The sequence below is a fragment of the Mustelus asterias genome, chromosome 14 (assembly GCF_964213995.1).
Source record: "Mustelus asterias chromosome 14, sMusAst1.hap1.1, whole genome shotgun sequence".
NCBI lineage: Eukaryota > Metazoa > Chordata > Chondrichthyes > Carcharhiniformes > Triakidae > Mustelus > Mustelus asterias.
The window spans coordinates 44,803,108-44,821,225 of NC_135814.1; the positions used below are offsets into that span (position 1 = coordinate 44,803,108).

General features: G+C 41.9%; 1 protein-coding gene across 1 annotated transcript in view; it reads left to right on the plus strand.

The window, feature by feature from the left end:
• Nucleotides 1–18,118, plus strand: part of ly75 (lymphocyte antigen 75) — a 134,189-nt gene that overhangs the window by 85,176 nt on the left and 30,895 nt on the right. Inside the window, exons 18-24 of the mRNA XM_078228282.1 lie at nucleotides 1,322–1,497; nucleotides 2,578–2,642; nucleotides 4,001–4,095; nucleotides 6,400–6,542; nucleotides 9,596–9,701; nucleotides 11,765–11,925; nucleotides 17,704–17,827. Coding sequence (XP_078084408.1) covers nucleotides 1,322–1,497; nucleotides 2,578–2,642; nucleotides 4,001–4,095; nucleotides 6,400–6,542; nucleotides 9,596–9,701; nucleotides 11,765–11,925; nucleotides 17,704–17,827 — 870 coding nt within the window. The remainder of the gene's footprint in view (nucleotides 1–1,321; nucleotides 1,498–2,577; nucleotides 2,643–4,000; nucleotides 4,096–6,399; nucleotides 6,543–9,595; nucleotides 9,702–11,764; nucleotides 11,926–17,703; nucleotides 17,828–18,118) is intronic.

Sequence of the window (18,118 nt, forward strand, 5' to 3'; positions counted from 1 at the left end):
GCTTTTCTCCAGAGCTTCAGATATTCTGCTTTAACAAAATTAGGTGTTCACACTCTTCAAACCAACTTTGCCTGCAAGCTTGAAACAGAATCGGTATGTGAAATATCTTTGCTCTTCAAAGAATCTCTGATTTGATTAAGTTGGAATTAAATGTTACTACCTAGATACAGCATCTGCAGCAGCCAATGGAATTCTGAAAACAAGGGGTTAGACATCATCTTATGCTCACAATGACACTCGGGCAATGTACATTGAACAGAAATTATGGGGTGAAACTCAACTAGAATGGGAAAACAGTACAGTAGTTGTACATCAGTTATCCATTAAACACACACCTTACCTTCCTTATTGTTGTCTTTAGTTGAGAGGAAAATTGGGTAAAATGTACAGCGGACAGCTGATCCCCCTAATACCTGTTTTGTGACCTCAGTGAGGGTGAATTTGAGTCTCTGTGTCTAATGGGGCAAAATTCAACACTAAGCCATGGGCTTTGAAGTTCATTTCAACGTACCCAACGCAGTGCATTGAGTGATCAAACAGCAACCAAGGTGCTCCTCCCAGTGGCTATTCTGCACATTCCACAGGCAAATTAGTATGGACATTCTTGGTGTTGAAGTGTGAATGTTTGGGAAGAGGAAGGTGGGCAAACGTTCTGAAGAGAAGCCGCACCCCCCCCCCCACCCCCCCATCCCCGGGAATATATCTAGATTCCAACATTGTTAACACATTGACAAAGAAAAGTACATTTGATTATTTTCTTCATTAACATGCCAGTCTCAGCATCAACTATCTGCTCCAGAAGTTTGGGGTGGTTGGTGATAAATAGAACCATCCCCTGGCTGATGTCTCTTCCCTCACCGAATATCACTCAAAACTATGTGGCCAGGTCAGGCAAAATCTAGCTCACTGTCTCTCTTCACATTTAATTGTAATTTTTCAAGTTGTGTACAGCCAAATGGACCATGGCACAAACTGATGGAATCTAAATATATTCTCATACATATCCCCCCCTCTGTTGAGCTTCCAGTCGAAGCCAAGATGCACCAAAACTACACACTCTTGGATGGAGAGGAGACAAAAATCAATACATTATTCTCAACTTGCTTCTATTTGCATCCCTACAGGCAATTGAGAATGCCATTGGGAACATATCCAAGACTAAGCTCATGATAGATGGATCAAAGTTACCAGAAAAGAATTATTAGTTGAAAAATGCTCTTTTTCCACATCTTAGAAACTGTTAACTCTAATAACATTATGCACAAATTAACACACTTTCATTTTCTTAACTGTCAGCATTTTCCTGTGTACATTTCTTTAGATGGAGAGAGTATTCATGGGCCCACTGTTGTTATTGATGGCAGTGAGTATTGGTTTGTGAACAATACTTCACTAACATACCAAGAAGCTGAACTATATTGTACAAGGAATGAGAGCAAATTAGCTTCTATAACCTCCAGACCTGCAATAAAAATGATCAAAACTCATCTTCAAAAGGTGAGTCTTGTGTATCAGGTTGATGTAAAGTGTTTGTCTGTATGTTTGCAGTGTTAATGACTGAAGTATTTTTTCAGAGGATGCTCTGAGATAACATCAAGCGTATGCAGATAATTTAGTGACTTTGGGTGCACCCCATCAGCGGCACAATGTTCCCTTTCAAATTTGATTCTCAGTCGGGCAGTTTTTTTAACAATGCACAGCACCTTCAAATGTTTGTGTTGCCATGTATACATAGGTATCCAACACACGAGGCCTGCATGTTCCAGGCTGTTGCATACACTTCACAACCAAGAGCACAACAATCCAAGATCTCAGAGCATAAAGGAGAAAGGAAATGTCTTTCCCTTCCGCTTTCAGAGATACAATTAGGATAACATGTTTTATGAAGGATCTGCATGCAGGAACTTTCAAGCTCTATTAAAATATTGGCTATAAAACAGGTAGCCAAAGTCTTCGATCTTGCATGCGCAATACTGAGCCTTGAAGATGACATAAATTCTATATTTTGTGTTTCTTGAAACTCCCATCGATACCAACAGTCCTTGGTATTCTGATCCAGAATCTGCCTACCAATGACAGTGCTTTAAGAACATCTATTTTTAAGCCTCTAGAAAAGAAACCGTTCAAACAGTTCAAACTATTAAGCGCTAAAAAGATTTCATTTTCCAGATCTTGGGGGCTGTAGCTTGTACGCTGCTGATATAATAGTTAATGTTCAAAAAATATGTAGCCTAACTGCATCACCTGACAAGCCTGGAAAAACCACCCTCTCCAGACATTAGCACACAGGTTGTCCCTTGAGGTCACCAGGTTATAATGAATGACACAGAATTAAAGAAGGGGAACTTTTACATAACTCAACAATTACCCCAGCAACCAAGTCAGAGACAGTAATGATGATGACCAGAGATAGACCTGATCATCTAATCTGGAATTGGAGGAAGGCCTGAAGTTCTATTTGGCAGAGAGAACTAAAATTGGAAGATATTTAAAGTAACAGTTCACTAATTACATTTGAGCCTAATTTGAAACTGCATTTAATAAAAAATATAAATGGACTTTTCTTCCTCCTCACAGCAATTCCCTTCATCGCGTAAGTGGTGGGTAAAGGCGATCAATTACAATGTGCTGAGCAGTCCATTGTGAGTATAAAATATAATGGCGTAGAAGATATATTGTTCAAATTTTCTGATTAATTTCCCTTCATTCATTTTCTTGGTCTGCTTTCGCGATGTAATAGAAATTCAACAACGCTTGCCTTTGTAGTGCAGTCTTTTCCAAGCGTTTAGTGAAAACTTATTTTTATATAAATGCAGTTCATTTTTGTGCATATTCAATCCAAAAGCAATGCAAGTTATATTTCTTTGATTTTGTATTTGTATTAATTGTAGTAATATTATGTTCTACGAAATTTTGAACAGATGTGTGTGTGTGACCAACTTTCAGACAATGTCCTACTCAAATCTTTCCAGTTGTGTTTCTACCCCTCCTGCAGCACTGAAATTACTCCAACCAGTTACAAAATAAAATGTTTGGAATCTTGTGATGCATTATCTCTTCTTACCCTCCTCAACCTCTCTCCCAGTCTTTGACGCGATTGACCACGCCATTTTTATTCACAACTTCTTTGCTCGTGCACCCTTGCCCTTCCCAGCCTCTGACCTGTTCTTGTAGCCACAATATTAATTGGCCACTCCAGTTCAATTTCTGGACAATACATAACCCTAGGATGTTGATAGCGGGGAATTCACCGACGGTAATGCCACAAATATTAAGGGGAGGTGATTAACTTATCTCTTGTTGCAGATTATCATTGCCTGGCATTTGTGTGGCATGAAAGTTACTTGCCATTTATCAGTTCAAGCCTGAATGTTGCCAGGTCTTGCTGCATGTGGACACTGACTGTTTTAGCAGCTGGCATTCAACGTGGGTGAGGGGATACTTGCCTGCTAGATGGAGAACCAGTGGGAGCCCCATGTTGCTTTTTGCGAGGAAGCCTGATGCTATTCTGAGGTCATCAGGCACTTAGCTGGTCAGTACAAGGCCTCCTGTCAGATTAAGCTCACAGTTAGGTGAAAATCCTACCCCTGAGAACTGCCAGTCAACTGCACAATCTCCCCAAATGGCAAGTTGGAAAGCAAACGTGGCATTTGGTCTCTGGGCCAGAAGGCTTGCTGGTGGCCTTCCCTCTGTGAACTTAATGGGGGGGGGGAGGTTGGAGGTGGAGATCCCCACCCTGCACCCAATCTCACACCCACTTCCCTGCAATCCCCACCTATGGGGCTACGACAGGTATTAAATTCCACCCAGTATTCAAAGAATCGCAAATTGTGCTGAACATCTGGGTAATGATAAGCGACTGTCCCCACTTCTGTCTTTATGATGATGGGAATATTGTTGGGCTCAGGACACTAAGCTGAGGGTAAAGTTTAACTTCTGCTTAATTAAGCAATTGTATATTTGATTGCACTATGACTTGTGTTTATTTTTCCTTTTTTAGTTTTGGTTCCTCTTATCTTTATCCTCGATTTCACTTCTTCAATAACCGATATAGGGATTGTTGGTTTATAACTCCTTATTATGTCACATGGCGTGGTAAGTAACTTGAGTATTTGTAGATTTATTTTGTATTTCTATTGCAGATTCATTAATCTAATAGCTATAAAATTAATAAAACAGTGGCAGCATGGATACAAATTTGGCTAAGGAATAGTGAAATAGAGAATAACAGTTGATTTTCAGACTGAAGTGAGTAATATAGTGCTGTTCCCCAGGAGTCAATATTTGGACCACTGCTCTTTTTGATATATTAATGTCCCTGACATGGATATACCAGGCATAATTTCAAAGCTTGCTGATGATATGAAATTTGGGAATGTAATAAACAACGAGGAACATAGTTTCCGATGATTAAAAAATGCTATATAAATGGCAGATGATATTAAAGCAAATGTGACAATATGGATAAGATGTTAGCCGAAAGAGTGATGAGTGTTGACATGACAAGGAAGCTCTCCATCATTATGAAAATCTGGGCCAAATGTTTGTTTATTTTCCCTGTCATTTCCTTATTCTCCAATATAAATCCTCTCACCTCTGCCTGTAATGGGTCCACATTTGTCTCTCTAATCTTTTCCAGCATGGTTCCGGTGAAGACCATCTCAATGTTCCAGCTCCTACTTTCCCCAGCACTGATGCTAATGCTGCAGGAATCAAAACCCATTCCTCTTGCACCAATCCCTCAGCTTAGTGTCCTGAGCCAAGCATTTTAGTATAATCAGGTTTTCACTATGCTGAGTTGCTTGTCAATTAGGTAATGATCCAGAGATTATTACCTTTGTTGTTCCATTTTAAATTTAGCTCCTAGCTCTAATACTCCCTCAGCAGAACCTCTTTCTTAGTCCTGCATATCTACTTGGGCCACAACAACTGGATCTTCCTCCTCCTCCCACCCCCTGGTAAAATAGCCTTCTGGATTCTTGTTCTTGGCAATTGCAGTTTTAAAAATGTACAGACACCTAGCTAATCAATGTATTTGATTGAGTTCCAGCACATGTTATTTCCTACCCCCTAGAACTTGCGATCCTGCAGATGATGGGAGGGTCTAATAGTTACGTTTGTGAATAGAATCATTGATGAAAGGAATGACTTTTTATAATACAATGATATGTAGCCTTTTCTAGGGCAAATAAAAAATAGTTCTCATTTGACTTTCAGGATATCACAAAGCACTTCACAACCAACCTAATACATTAGAAGTTTAATCACTATGGAACTACAACAATAAATTGGACACCGCAGGATCCCACTAATCACAATGGCCGGAATTCTCCGGCCGCTCACGCCAGCGGAATTCTCCGGCCGCTCACGCCAGTGGGATTCTCCGGCCGCTCACGCCAGCGGGATTCTCCAGTCCCGCCAGCAGTGCACCCTCACCCGTGGGTTTTGCAGCAGCGTGGGGGTGACATCAATGGGAAATCCCATTGACAATGGCGGGACCAGAGAATTCCGCCACCAGCGAACAGCACACTGCCTTCCATCACCGGGAAGCACGTGGCTGGGAGGCCGGAGAATCTCGCCCAATAAGTATGTAATTTTTGGCAAGGTCTTAGGAAAATTCCTCTGTTCTTCTTTGAATTGAGTCATCTACTGGAGAGAACAGAAGGAATCTCAGTAACATCCCATGTAAACGACAGCACCTCCGACAACAGAGCACTGCACAGAAAATGTTGTTCTTGTGTCTGGAGTGGTGCTTCTGACTCCCGTAAGAGTTCTACCACTGATAAGTAATCAGTTTACAAAGTAATTTGTGTGTGGACATGCCATGTTATATTGCAGTTTCCATAATGTGTATGTTAGTGTGGCATGCTGCACTGGGGTGTGATGATTGTGAGCCTCAAAACTGGGAAACTCTGATTGCTTAACCTTAATGTGGGGCAAAGAGATGAAGTTCCTTTTTGATAAAAGTTAAACTAAAGTTTATTTATTAGTGTGACAAGTAGGCTTACATTAACATTGCATTGAAGTTACTGTGAAAATCCTCTAGTCACCACACTCCGACACCTGTTTGGGTACACTGAGGGAGAATTTAGCACGGTCAATGCACCTAACCAGCATGTCTCTTGGACTGTGGGAGGAAACCTGAGGAAACTCACGCAGAGACGGGGAGAAGGTGCAAACTCCGCACAGGCAGTGACCCAAGCCGGGAATCGAACCCGGGTCCCTGGGACTGTGAGGCAGCAGTGCTAACCACTGTGCCACCGAAGACAGCAGCATCGTATACAGGGCTGCGAATAAACGTAAATTAGACAACAAGCGGTGGTTGTCTAATTTTATAACGGTCATGATGCTCACCAATTTATGATGCCAGTGCTTCAATGTTTTATTTTTACCCCACAGAGTATAATGATCTTGTGGACTGCTCCAGATCTCTTCCCTTCATTTGTCAAAAGTTAAATATATCATCATTAGAAACATGGTCTCCAGAAACCAATGTGTCAAGTACCCCATGCACTGAGAGTTGGATCCCCTTTGGAGACAATGTAAGAATAAAGAAGCTTTCTATTTTTCTCTTTTATTTAAGAGCATAATAGATGCATAAGTTTTAGGAATATGATGTCAGCCATGGCATCACAGGGACAACAATAACAACTTGAATTTATTTAGCACCTTTAACATAAAACATCCATAGGTGCTCTGCAGGAAAGCTATAATGCAAAATATAACAAGTCACATGAGATATTAGGGCCAAAAGCTCAGTCATTGAGGTTTACAGCATGAAAACAGGCCCTTCATCCCATCTTGTCCTTGCCGCCCAGTTTTTAACCATTAAACTCGTCCCAATTGCCCGCGTTTGGCCCATATCCCTCTATACCAATCCTTAGCCATGTAACTGTCTAAATGCTTTTTAAAAGACAAAATTGTACCCGCCTCTATTACTACCTCTGGCAGCTTGTTCCAGACACTCACCACCCTCTGTTTGAAAAAATTGCCCCTCTGGATCCTTTTGTATCTCTCCCCTCTCAGCTTAAACCTATGGTCTCTAATTTCAGACTCCCTTACCTTTGGGAAAAGATATTGACTGTCTACCCTATTTATGCCCCTCATTTTTTTATACCCCTCTATAAGATCACCCCCAAAGTCTCCTACGCTCCAGGGAAAAAAATCCCAGTCTATCCAGCCTCTCCTTACAACTCAAACCATTAAGTCCTGGTAGCATCCTAATAAATCTTTTCTGCACTCTTTTTAGTTTAATAATACCCTTTCTATTATAGGGTAACCAGAACTGTACACAGTATTTCAAATCTGGCTGTACCAATGTCTTGGACAACTTCAACAAAGACGTCCCAATTCCTGTATTCAATGTTCTGACCAATGGAACTAAGCATGCCGAATGCCTTCTTCACCACCCTGTCCACCTGTGACTCCACTTTCAAGGTGCTATGAACCTGTACCCCTAGATCTTTGTTCTCCCCAATACCCTACCATTGACTGAATAAGTCCTGCCCTGTTTCGATCTACCAAAATGCATCACTTCACATTCATCTAAATTAAACTCCATCTGCCATTCATCAGCCCACTGGCCCAATTGATCAAGATCCCATTGCAATCCTAGATAACCTTCTTCACTGTCCAGTACGCCACCAATCTTGGTGTCATCTGCAAACTTACTAACCATGCCTCCTAAATTCTTGTCCAAATCATTAATATAAATGACAAATAACAGTGGACTCAGCACCGATCCCTGAATCAAAATGATAAAGTTTTAGTGAATGCCTTAAAGGCGGAAAGAGAGGTAGACTCAGACGCGGTATGGGTTAGGAAGGACATTCCAGAGCTTTGGGGCCTAGACAGCTGAAGACATGGTTACCAATGATAGGACAAAATCAAGGATACGCAAGAGGTCGGAGTTAGACCAGAACAGATATATTAGAGGGTTATAGGGCAGAAGGAGATTACAGAGATAGGGAGGGGTGAGGCCTTGGAAAAGCCATTGAAAATAATGATGAGAATTTTAAAATCGAGGACGATTCTCCCAAAAAAATTTTAAGTGTCAAGTTTGTGGGAAAACTGGAATAATTCGCGCTGGCTTTTTCAGTGTGAGTTCACACTAAAATTTCCCACACTCTGTGCAATGCGGAGGCCACCAGCGTGAATATCATTAAATTTCAGAAGGGCCTATTCTCCTCTGGGAGGCTGAAACCAGAGGGGCCTTTGCGCATGTGCAGCGGCCCCGATCTGACAACTTCCTGTTTACTGGCAGCTTGATCACTGGTCAGCCCGGGACCCTCGCTGTGCTATCCACCCCGCCCCCTGACTATCCCTTGGGCAGTGCCGGGGGGACAGGCTGGCACTGCCAGGGTGCACATATCAAGGGGGCAGCTTGATCACTGGTCAGCCCGGGACTCTCGCTGTGCTCTCCACCCCGCCCCCTGACTATTCCTGGGCATGGGCACTTTGCCCCTTGGGCAGTGCCGGGGGGACAGGCTGGCACTGCCAGGGTGCACATATCAAGGGGGCAACCCCCCCTGCCACCCAACCCCCTGGGGGACCCAGATTGCCCCTCCTCCCTCCATTGGGGTCATACTGATTGTTCCCCGAAAGTGGGGGCTTGCTGTAAATCCTGGTAGAGTGAAACACTCTGGCAGGATTGAAGAGGCTAGCTAGCAGGTCCAGAGAATTCAGTCTCGGGCCCACTAATCACATTGAAATTACATTAAAAATAGATGTAAGTTACTTGCTTGGTGTTCCTGCTGGTTTCCAGCGTGGATCTGATGGCATCAGAAATCCGGCGCTGGGAGATGCACGCATGGCAGGAACACATGTGCGAATCTCGCACATGCCTGGACACGAGATTCTCCCACCACGCCACGCTAGAAAACTAGTGCAGCGGCGTGAGAGAATCACCCCCAAAATGTTGCTTGACTGGGAGCAACTGATAGGTGATTGATGAATAGAACATGCTGTGATTAGGGACACAGACTTCAGCATTTCAGATGGCCTCAAGTTTACAGTGGGTTTGGCCCAATGGATTAGTGTAAGGGAGTGAAGCAGTGGGGGTTAATTGAATGGCCTTGATCTTAGTGACATGGAAGTCCACAAGCTTCTTGCACTTATTGTTGGAAGTCAGGGTGGAGGAGACTGAAGATTGATCTAGGAAGACTGTTTGCAGGAGCTTTCTTTGCAGAATGACATGTTAGGTTATACCTTGCCATCTTCAGGGGCCCAGTGTTCTTCCCTCTCGATGGTGAAAAATCTCTCCCATTGCGCTCTCAACAGGAAATCCGTATCCTTTCACAATTGAAAGGCATTTTATTATCCTATTAAATGTTGTTGTTTATATCTGCTTTACATCAATGAAATAAATGTTGCTTTAATCAAATTGCTCACAAATATTTATAATTTTATTAATTTTAAAGGTTTATTGTATAAAAGGACGATAGAATAAATGTTTCTTTTGTGAGCCAAGTCCTTTTCCAAAGCACAAACAACATTGAATTGGAATAAGAACTCCCTAAATGTGAAAAGGAACAGTTGCTATGTCAAGTATGGGTAGTAGAAAATGTAGTGACAAATCGTATTTCATCTGTTTTAGTGCTATAACTTTATAAAACCACAAGTTTCCACATTGGAAGCTGGAGCACGACTCTGTCAGAGCCTAGGTGGGAACTTGCCGTCTATCGCCAATTCTGTAGAACAAGGTATGTTGTTGGCTGAACCAGAGTGTACAATGAACGCAAACAAATGCCCTACTGTGTTTTGTGTGTTTAAGTTAATTGTTTTAATTTAAAGTCATTGTTTTGCCAGAATTTCCTAGAGATTCGATGACACCTATCCTTTTTTTTTGGCCGCTTAACAGACGTTTTGTTTCCAGTATAGTGGGCAGGAAGTGCACGTTGATCATGAGCCAGGAGTCTGCTGTGTGCCATATGTCTGAAACAGGTGTGAGATCCTTTGCGTATTCAGATAGGAAGCAGGGTGCCTGTTTGACGTCCTCTCCAAGATTGAGATGTCCTAAGCCAGTTCTAAATGCTGCCTAACGGGCGAGCAGCAAATTATACTTGCCCGAATGTAGCGCCAGGAAGGGCAAGAAATGCCCACTTGTGTCTGAAACCCACCAACTTGATGATGATGAGGAAGCTTAAGGCCTGACATTACATGCACCTTCGGCTTCTGCAGTTGGGTGCAAGGATTGCAAATTGCATACCAGTTTTTGGGCACATTTTGCATTTCTAGGCCTACATCTGTGGTTTCCCAAGACGTAATTAATATTAACACCGTTTTAATGCTCAATTAAATTTCCATTCAGCTTGCGCAGATTTGGGAGTGTGAGGTGGGTATGTTGTTACCATTTTAGCCAGACTAATGGCATGATGGACTCGTAGGGTCCACAGTGATCAAGTAAATGCAACTACATCCAGTTGGATTTGTCAAAAGTGAAAAAGTGTTCAACATCCTGTCATTAAAATCCCTCCTTTCAATCAATACTGAACATCCCCAGCAGGATGTTGGCATTCGGTATTTTCAAGTTAGTATAAAATAGGAAGTTTAGTACATTATGCTTGTTCTGCATAATGTTGTCAGCCTTGACTCAGTAGCAGCACTTTGTGAGGCTACTTCAAGGAAAGAACATGCTGAGAGGAGAAGCAGCAAGTGTTCAAATGGGGAAGTGCTGTGATCAGTGGCTGCAATTAGAAAAGACAGAAGTGAAAAGGCCTTCCAGTTGCAATCCAAATGAACCAGACTGCTGTTTACGACTTGTTGACTTGGAGGTGAGTTTGCAATTGTAACGAGAAGGAGAGCTGCATACGCTGACTCCTAATGAGTGTTGAAGAAATATACAGTAGATGTGTGGGGGATGGGAGGGGGAGAAGGAGAAAAGAAGGAGGCTTGCAGAGGGATATGGGGGAGGTTTTAAAAGAAATTGCTTTGGAAAGGTTGCAACTTTTACAAATGGAGACAGCGAGACATTTACCCTTGCTGTTCTAGTCTGGTCGTTAACTAAGCCTAAGTTAATGCTGTCAGCACTGACAGCCTTCTTTGAGACCTGCTGTTATGATTCCAAAAGCGAAAATGGTGCAAAATCTCAGCGGGGTCTGGCAGCATCTGTAAGGAGTGAAAAGAGCTGACATTTCGAGTCCAGATGACCCCCAAAGGGTCATCTGGACTCGAAAAATCAGCTCCTTTCTCTCCTTAAAGATGCTGCCAGACCTGCTGAGATTTTCCAGCATTTTCTCTTCTGGTTTCAGATTCCAGCATCCGCAGTAATTTGCTGTTATGATTGTTTGGCATCCTTATGCCATCTTCCTGTTTCAGTGCCTGTCCTATGGCATCACAATGTTCTGCATATACTACAAGCAATTGAAGAAACATTAGAAATTGCCCTTCACGGGACCACGGAACAAAAAGTTAATACCAAAAGAAATCTCACTTTTTTTTTAAAAAAGCAGAACTTGGAGGCCACTAAAATTATGATAGCAGGCAGAACTCTTGATAAGGTGCCTCATCACGTCTTAAGACATGTGTTGATCCTTTGTCAGCAAGTAATACTACCTCCTAGTTGGTGGGCTGTCGATCGATGATCCCAATGCCTGGACAATCTGTCAAATGCCATGTAAATAAGATTAAAATTCACCCCATTATTATCTTGATGAGAAATGGGTGGGACAAAGAAGGAAGAAAACTGCCAGTGCACATAATTATCTTGTTTCCATATAGATTTGAATTTTACTTCTTAAATCTGTTTGCACTTTCTGTTCAACAGATTTTATTGTATCCCATTTGTCATCGCTACCAGACAGAATTTGGCTTGGTATGCAGGCCTCGAGTAGAACTGGAACCAACAAATGGATAACCGGAAGACCGGTTAATTACACAAATTGGCAGCCGTCATTTGACTTGGATACGGGTATTCTAGATTTTGATGTAAGCTAAATGTTTATATGGTTCATTTTTAAATTGTGTAGAGTTAAACTGTTGTGTGTTTTATTGTTTTGCGTCCAGTTATGAGTACATGTGGATCACAAACCTTTGCCAATTCTTTATAAGTTGAGAGCTGTTTGACTTTTCCTCTAATATTCTATCTTTCTTGAGTAACTGAGTCTGATGGGTCCCAGAACCCATCTTTTAAGTCGAGACTGCGGATAGTTGGGAACCTGTCTCGGGGGCAGGGAATTCATATGGTGTTCATGGAAGTGGAAATGACTAGGGTTGGGAAGCATTTTCCGATCAGGGCCATTGTGATCTCCTGGACTCGTTTCGATCGCCTCAGGGGGTCGGAGAGGAATTTCCCAGATTTTTTTTTTCCCCATATTGGCCCTGGGGTTTTTCACTCTGGGTTTTCGCCTCTCCCTGGGGATCACATGGTCTGGAATAGGGGGGTGGGGGTGAGTTAATAGGTTGTAATGAACAAAGCATCGTAGCTGTGAGGGACAGCTCGGTGGATAGGATATTGGTATGTAGATAGGCTGGAAAATTGGGCGGGGATCCTGGATTCAGGATTCAATCCTGGACCGGGGAGCGGCGCGGGCTTGGAGGGCCGAAGGGCCTGTTCCTGTGCTGTATTGTTCTTTGTTCTTTGTTCTTTTGTACTGAGTTGATTGATCTTTTCCCCTTGGAAGCCTTTTGTCAAAAATCCTTCTACTTCTGATGTGCAATCATAACAATGTAGAAATTGGAGCAGGAATAGGTCCTCTGGCCCCTTAATGTTCTTCCATTCAGAAAGGCTGGATAGTTACATCAGTCTCCACCTTCCTGACCCATTACCAAATGCCAAGGTTCCGCAGTGTCTAAGTATCACTCTATCTTCAATATACTTATCAATTGAGTATATTCAGCCTCTGAGGTATCAAATTCCAAGTTTCACAACCTTTTGAGTGAAAATATTTCTCTTCATCTCAGTCTTAAATGGCTGATCCTTTATTCTGAGACTATGATGCCTAGTTATCGACTCTGGGCAGGGGTGACATCCTTTCAACATCTACCCTGTTAGGCCCCTTAAGAATGTTTTATGTGTCAATGATATTACTTCTCATTCTTCTAAACTCATAGGAATGCCCTATAAGGACCGAGTAACGACATAAAGTTGTTTTTGTAGTTTGGTTAGGGCGTCATGATCGGCACGGGCTTGGAGGGCCAAAGGGCCTGTTCCTGTGCTGTACTTTTCTTCTTTGTCCTTTTGAATGTAGACCCATTCCACTCGATCTCTCCTCATGAGTCAGACCACTGATCCCCATAATTAATCTAGTCAACATTTCTTAAATGCCCTCTAAGGGAAATGTAACCAACCTTCAGTATGGAGACCAAAACTATGCTCAGTAAACATAGACACTGCAACTTGGAGCAGAAGGAGGCCATTTGGCTCTTCAAGCCTGCTCCACCATTCAGTATGATCATGGCTGATCCTGTATCTCAATATCATACTCCTGTTTATCCCCATAACCCCTAGATACCATTAAAATCTAAAAATATATCTATCTCTTCACATTCAGTGACGTAACCTCCACAGCCTTCTGTGGTAAATAATTCCTCATCTCAGTCCTAAATAGTCTATCCCATATCCTGAGATTGTGTCCCCTGGTTCTGGATTCCCCAACTGGGGGGAAAGAAATCCTCCCTGCACCTAGTCTGTCCAGCCCTGTTAGCATTTTATACATTTCAATCTGATCTGTTCTCATCCTTCTAAATTCTAGTGAATACAAGCCCAGTTGAAACAATCTCTCCTCATTGGATAGTGTCACCAGTACAGGTAACTACCGAGTGAACCTCTGCTGCACTCCCTCTTTGGCAAGTATATCAATCCTTGGGTAGGGAGATCAAAACTGCACACACTACTCCAGATGTCTCATCAATGCCCTGTATAACTGCAGTAAGGCATCCCTATTTCTGAACTCAAATTCTCTAGCAATGAAAGCCAACATACCACATGCCTTATTAATTGCTTGCTGCACCTGCCTCTCCACTTTCACTGACTGGTTTCCAAGAACAGCCAGATCCCTTTGCACATCCACTTTTCCCAATATATCAGCATTTAAATAATACTCTTTTTTATACCTAAATCTATAACTTCCCACTTAGCCACGTTGTACTGCATCTGCCATGTGTTTACCCATCTCACTCAATTTGTCTAAATCACCTTGAAGCCTCTTTGCATCCTCCTCACAACACAGAATTCTGCCCAGTTTTGTGTTGTCAGCAAATTTGGAAATGTTACATTTGGTTCCTTCACCCAAGTACTAATCCCTGCGGTACCCCACTAGTCATTGCCTGTCACTTGGAAAATTACTCATTTATTCCCACTCGCTGTTTCCTGCCTTTCAACCAATTCTTGATCCATGCCAAAACATTACCTGCTATCCCATGTGCTTTAATTTTGCCCACTAACTTCTTATGATGTACTTTTTATTTTAAGCCTTCTGAAAGTCCTAATACATTACATCTACTGGTTTTCCCTTATCTATTCTAATAGTTACATACTCAAAAAACTCCAGTAGATTTGTTAAGCATGATTTGCCTTTCATAAAACCATGCTGACTTTGTCCAATCCCCTTAATGCTTTCCAAATGTTCTGTTATCACGTCTTTTATAACCGACTATAGCATCTTCCCCACTACTGATGTCAGGTTAACTGATCTGTAATTCTTCCTTTTTTCTCTCCCTTTCTTTTTAAATAGTGAGGTTATATTTACCACCTTCCAGTCTGTAGGGACTACTCTAGAGTCTATAGAAATTTGGAAGATGACCACCAATGTATCCAATATTTCCTCAGCTGCTTCCTTTAATACTCTGGGATATAGATTATCAGGCCTTAGTGATTTGTCAGCCTCTACCCCCATTAATTTCTCCAGCATCATTTTCTTATTAATACTGATTTCCTTCAATTCTGCCCTCTCACTGGCCCTTTTGTTCAGTAACATTTCTTGGAGGTGAGTTGTGTTCTCTGGTTTGTTCCCAATTATAACTTCCCTGGCTTCTGACTGTAAGGGACCTACATTTTGTCTTTACTAATCTTTCTCTCTTCACATATATTTACAGAAGCTTTTACAGTCAGTTTCTATGTCTCCTGCAATCTATTTTCCCTCAGGTTCTTGCCAAAATACCACATGAATCCAAGAGTTTCTTAGATGGCAATTGCTTGCAATAAAGGCTAGCATCTCAGGTATCTTCCTAATTGCTTGATGTGTCTCCATGTTATGTATAAGGATCCCAATACTTGTGTCTCACCTTTTTTTAAAACAAAGAAAATTCTACTTATTCTTCCACCCAGAGTAGGTAACTTCACATTTCCCCACGTTATACTCCATTGGCCACTTTCTTGCCTATTCACTCATTCATTGCCTATTCATCCAGCCTGGATCCTTTGCAGCCTCATTACATCTTCCTCCAGGTTTATTGTCTCACTTGGGTTTCATGATGTCACTCCATTACTTACACCCTGTTTTCTCAAAAATGATCCTTCTATTCTTAATCACTTTCTTTCCTTTAACCAATCCTCAATCTATGCTAATATATTACCCCTAATCCCATGCAATGCAGCTATAGTATATGGCAATCCTTGGTTTGCAGCAAGTTTTCTGGAAACTAGTAAAATGAATCTTTGGCAAAAAACATGATTCAACTCAAGTTCAACTCTGAATCGTTCAGGTTCTGCAACAGACCTCAGCAGCCCTGGGCTCGAGAGAGGGGAATATTGATGAGGGTTCCTGTTATTGGAAGAAAACAGGTGTAAATTTTGGTTGAAGAATAATGACTTTCTCAGTATTCCACTCTGAGTACCTGCTCCAGTTTGGCAAATCATGGATGAACTCAGTGACTGATGGTCAGCTGTCTGACTATAAGGATCTAAGCTCTAAGACCAACCCTGTCATCACCCAAGAAACACATGTACATTATAGCAGATGTTGCTGGATGACTCAAAAATGGAAAATACTACCTTCCTTTTTTTTAATGTAGCTTGGGGATAGTGAAACCACTTATAATGCTCCAAGTTTACTCCAACTAAAATATGCTAGTTCAGTACAGATAAGGTTCAAATCTGGGATTCTACTGGCCTGCTTTGTAGAGGGCCGTACAAGGATGGTGTCTATGTAACTAATCTTTAAAGTCGAAGAGGTAAATAGCAGAGGAACATCTGACTTTTAACATCGTACCCATTTTTCCCAGACAACACCGTTTCCTAGCTTGTGATTGGCAATAAAATAAGTGTTGCCACTGTTAGACAGCTGACAATTTTTATTTTAAATTTATCTATAAGTTATATCATAGATCTGGCATAAAGTTGTAGTGACCTACTTGAGCTGTGTCCAGTGTGGTACAATCTCCATTGCGCCCCACTTATAATATTGTAATAAGCATACAGGGGCACTGGAGAGGGTGAAGAGATTTAAAAGGATAACAACAGAAATATATTGGGAAAGGATTGATGTCTAGGTCTCTTCTCTCTCGGTGGGGACGGGAGTGGGGGGATGTGTGGAAGAGTGTGGTGGTGGGGCGGAAGGCTGAGGATTGATCTAATAGAGGTCTTCCCTCAGACCCTGCCTAATTTCAGAGTGGATTCAGGGTGATTTGTAAATATTGCATACACTGGACATTAATAAAAAGGAACCTGCTGGAAATGCATGGTTGTTCTTTTTATTCAGTGGCTGAGAAGAGAAAAGGCAGTTTAATGTCCTTATGTGGACACTTCATTTTTTCTTAAATCTCCAATTTCTACCATTTGTAATTCCCTTTTTATGCTGAATTTGCCAAAAAGCAGGTTTAAAAACATAAAGTTTATTTACTTGTCACAAGTAGGCTCACATTAATACTGCAATGAAGCCACTGTGAAAATCTCTTAGTTGCCACGCTCCGGCGCCTGCTTGAGCATACAGAGAGAAAATCTAGCGTGGCCAATGCACCTAACTTGCACATCTTTGGATTGTGGGAGGAAACCGGAGCACCCGGAGGAAGCCCACACAGACACAGGGATAATGTGCAAACTCCACACAAAAACAGTGACCCAAGCCGGCAATTGAACCCGGGTCCCTGGCACTGTAAGGCAGCAGTGCGAACCACTGGTTGTAAAAAGAATCCTGCGGGAGAATTCAAAAAGTCAAAGGGGCCGATCTTACCAAAACATTCAAGGTTCCAAACGAACGTGAAAATGGGAGAAATTCCTGCTGTTTTTTGGGGCAAGTTAAAAATTGAATCTTCTCTGTCAAAAAAATGAAGCCAAGCCTGTTTCGTGCCAGCAGGGGAAGGGAGCAGGGCCTAAACTCACCGAAAGCTGGTAGATAGCAGCAGATAGTGCAATTGTGCATGCTCAGGCAGAGATCTGAAAGTTACAGCCTCCTCCAGCTACTGTTGACCTCCACAGCTGATTTCTGATTTCCACCCCCCCCCCCGGCAACGATTCCGTCCCGGGCTCACTTGTAATATTTAAATTCTAATTTTAATACAATCTAAATATTGAGAACAGCCTTGCACCCTTTTTCGGTGTGAGGCTGAACTCGCCGGATATCTGATGCCGGTAAGCTCGCGAGAAGCGAGAAATTAGGCGCAAACCTGATTTCTCGGCGCGCTCACAATATTACCAGCTCGCCCCACCGATCGGCCGACAGGGTGAAAGGGTAAGAACGCGGTAAAATACTTTACAGCAAAAGATCGGAATTTGTATATTTCCCCAATAATGACGACTTACAATATTTTCCTGTTATCTATTTTTAGTTCTTTCATATAGAAAAACAGTGTGCTGTTCTGTTAAATGATCCAAGCACAGCATTTGTTGGAAAATGGGATATGACAGCATGTGATGATATGCAGCATGTTGCAGTGTGCCAGAAGCATCGAGGTAATACATTTTTATAAACTTTTATTTCTAATTTAGTTCCAACATTAATTATATATTAAACCTTATGGATTGTACTCTTATTCAACAGTGTGCTCTTCATTTCACTCAAAAAGACCCCACATGCAAATTTCCACTGATTCCTCCTAGTTTGTGGGTCAGTTGGGATTGATTTATTTCCAGATAAACTCAATGAGCATATTTAGGTACAGAGTTCTGAAAGGGCAAACAATGATTGGATACAAACTTGCTTAAATTTCTACATCTGTAATTCCTAGAATGATTATAGCACAG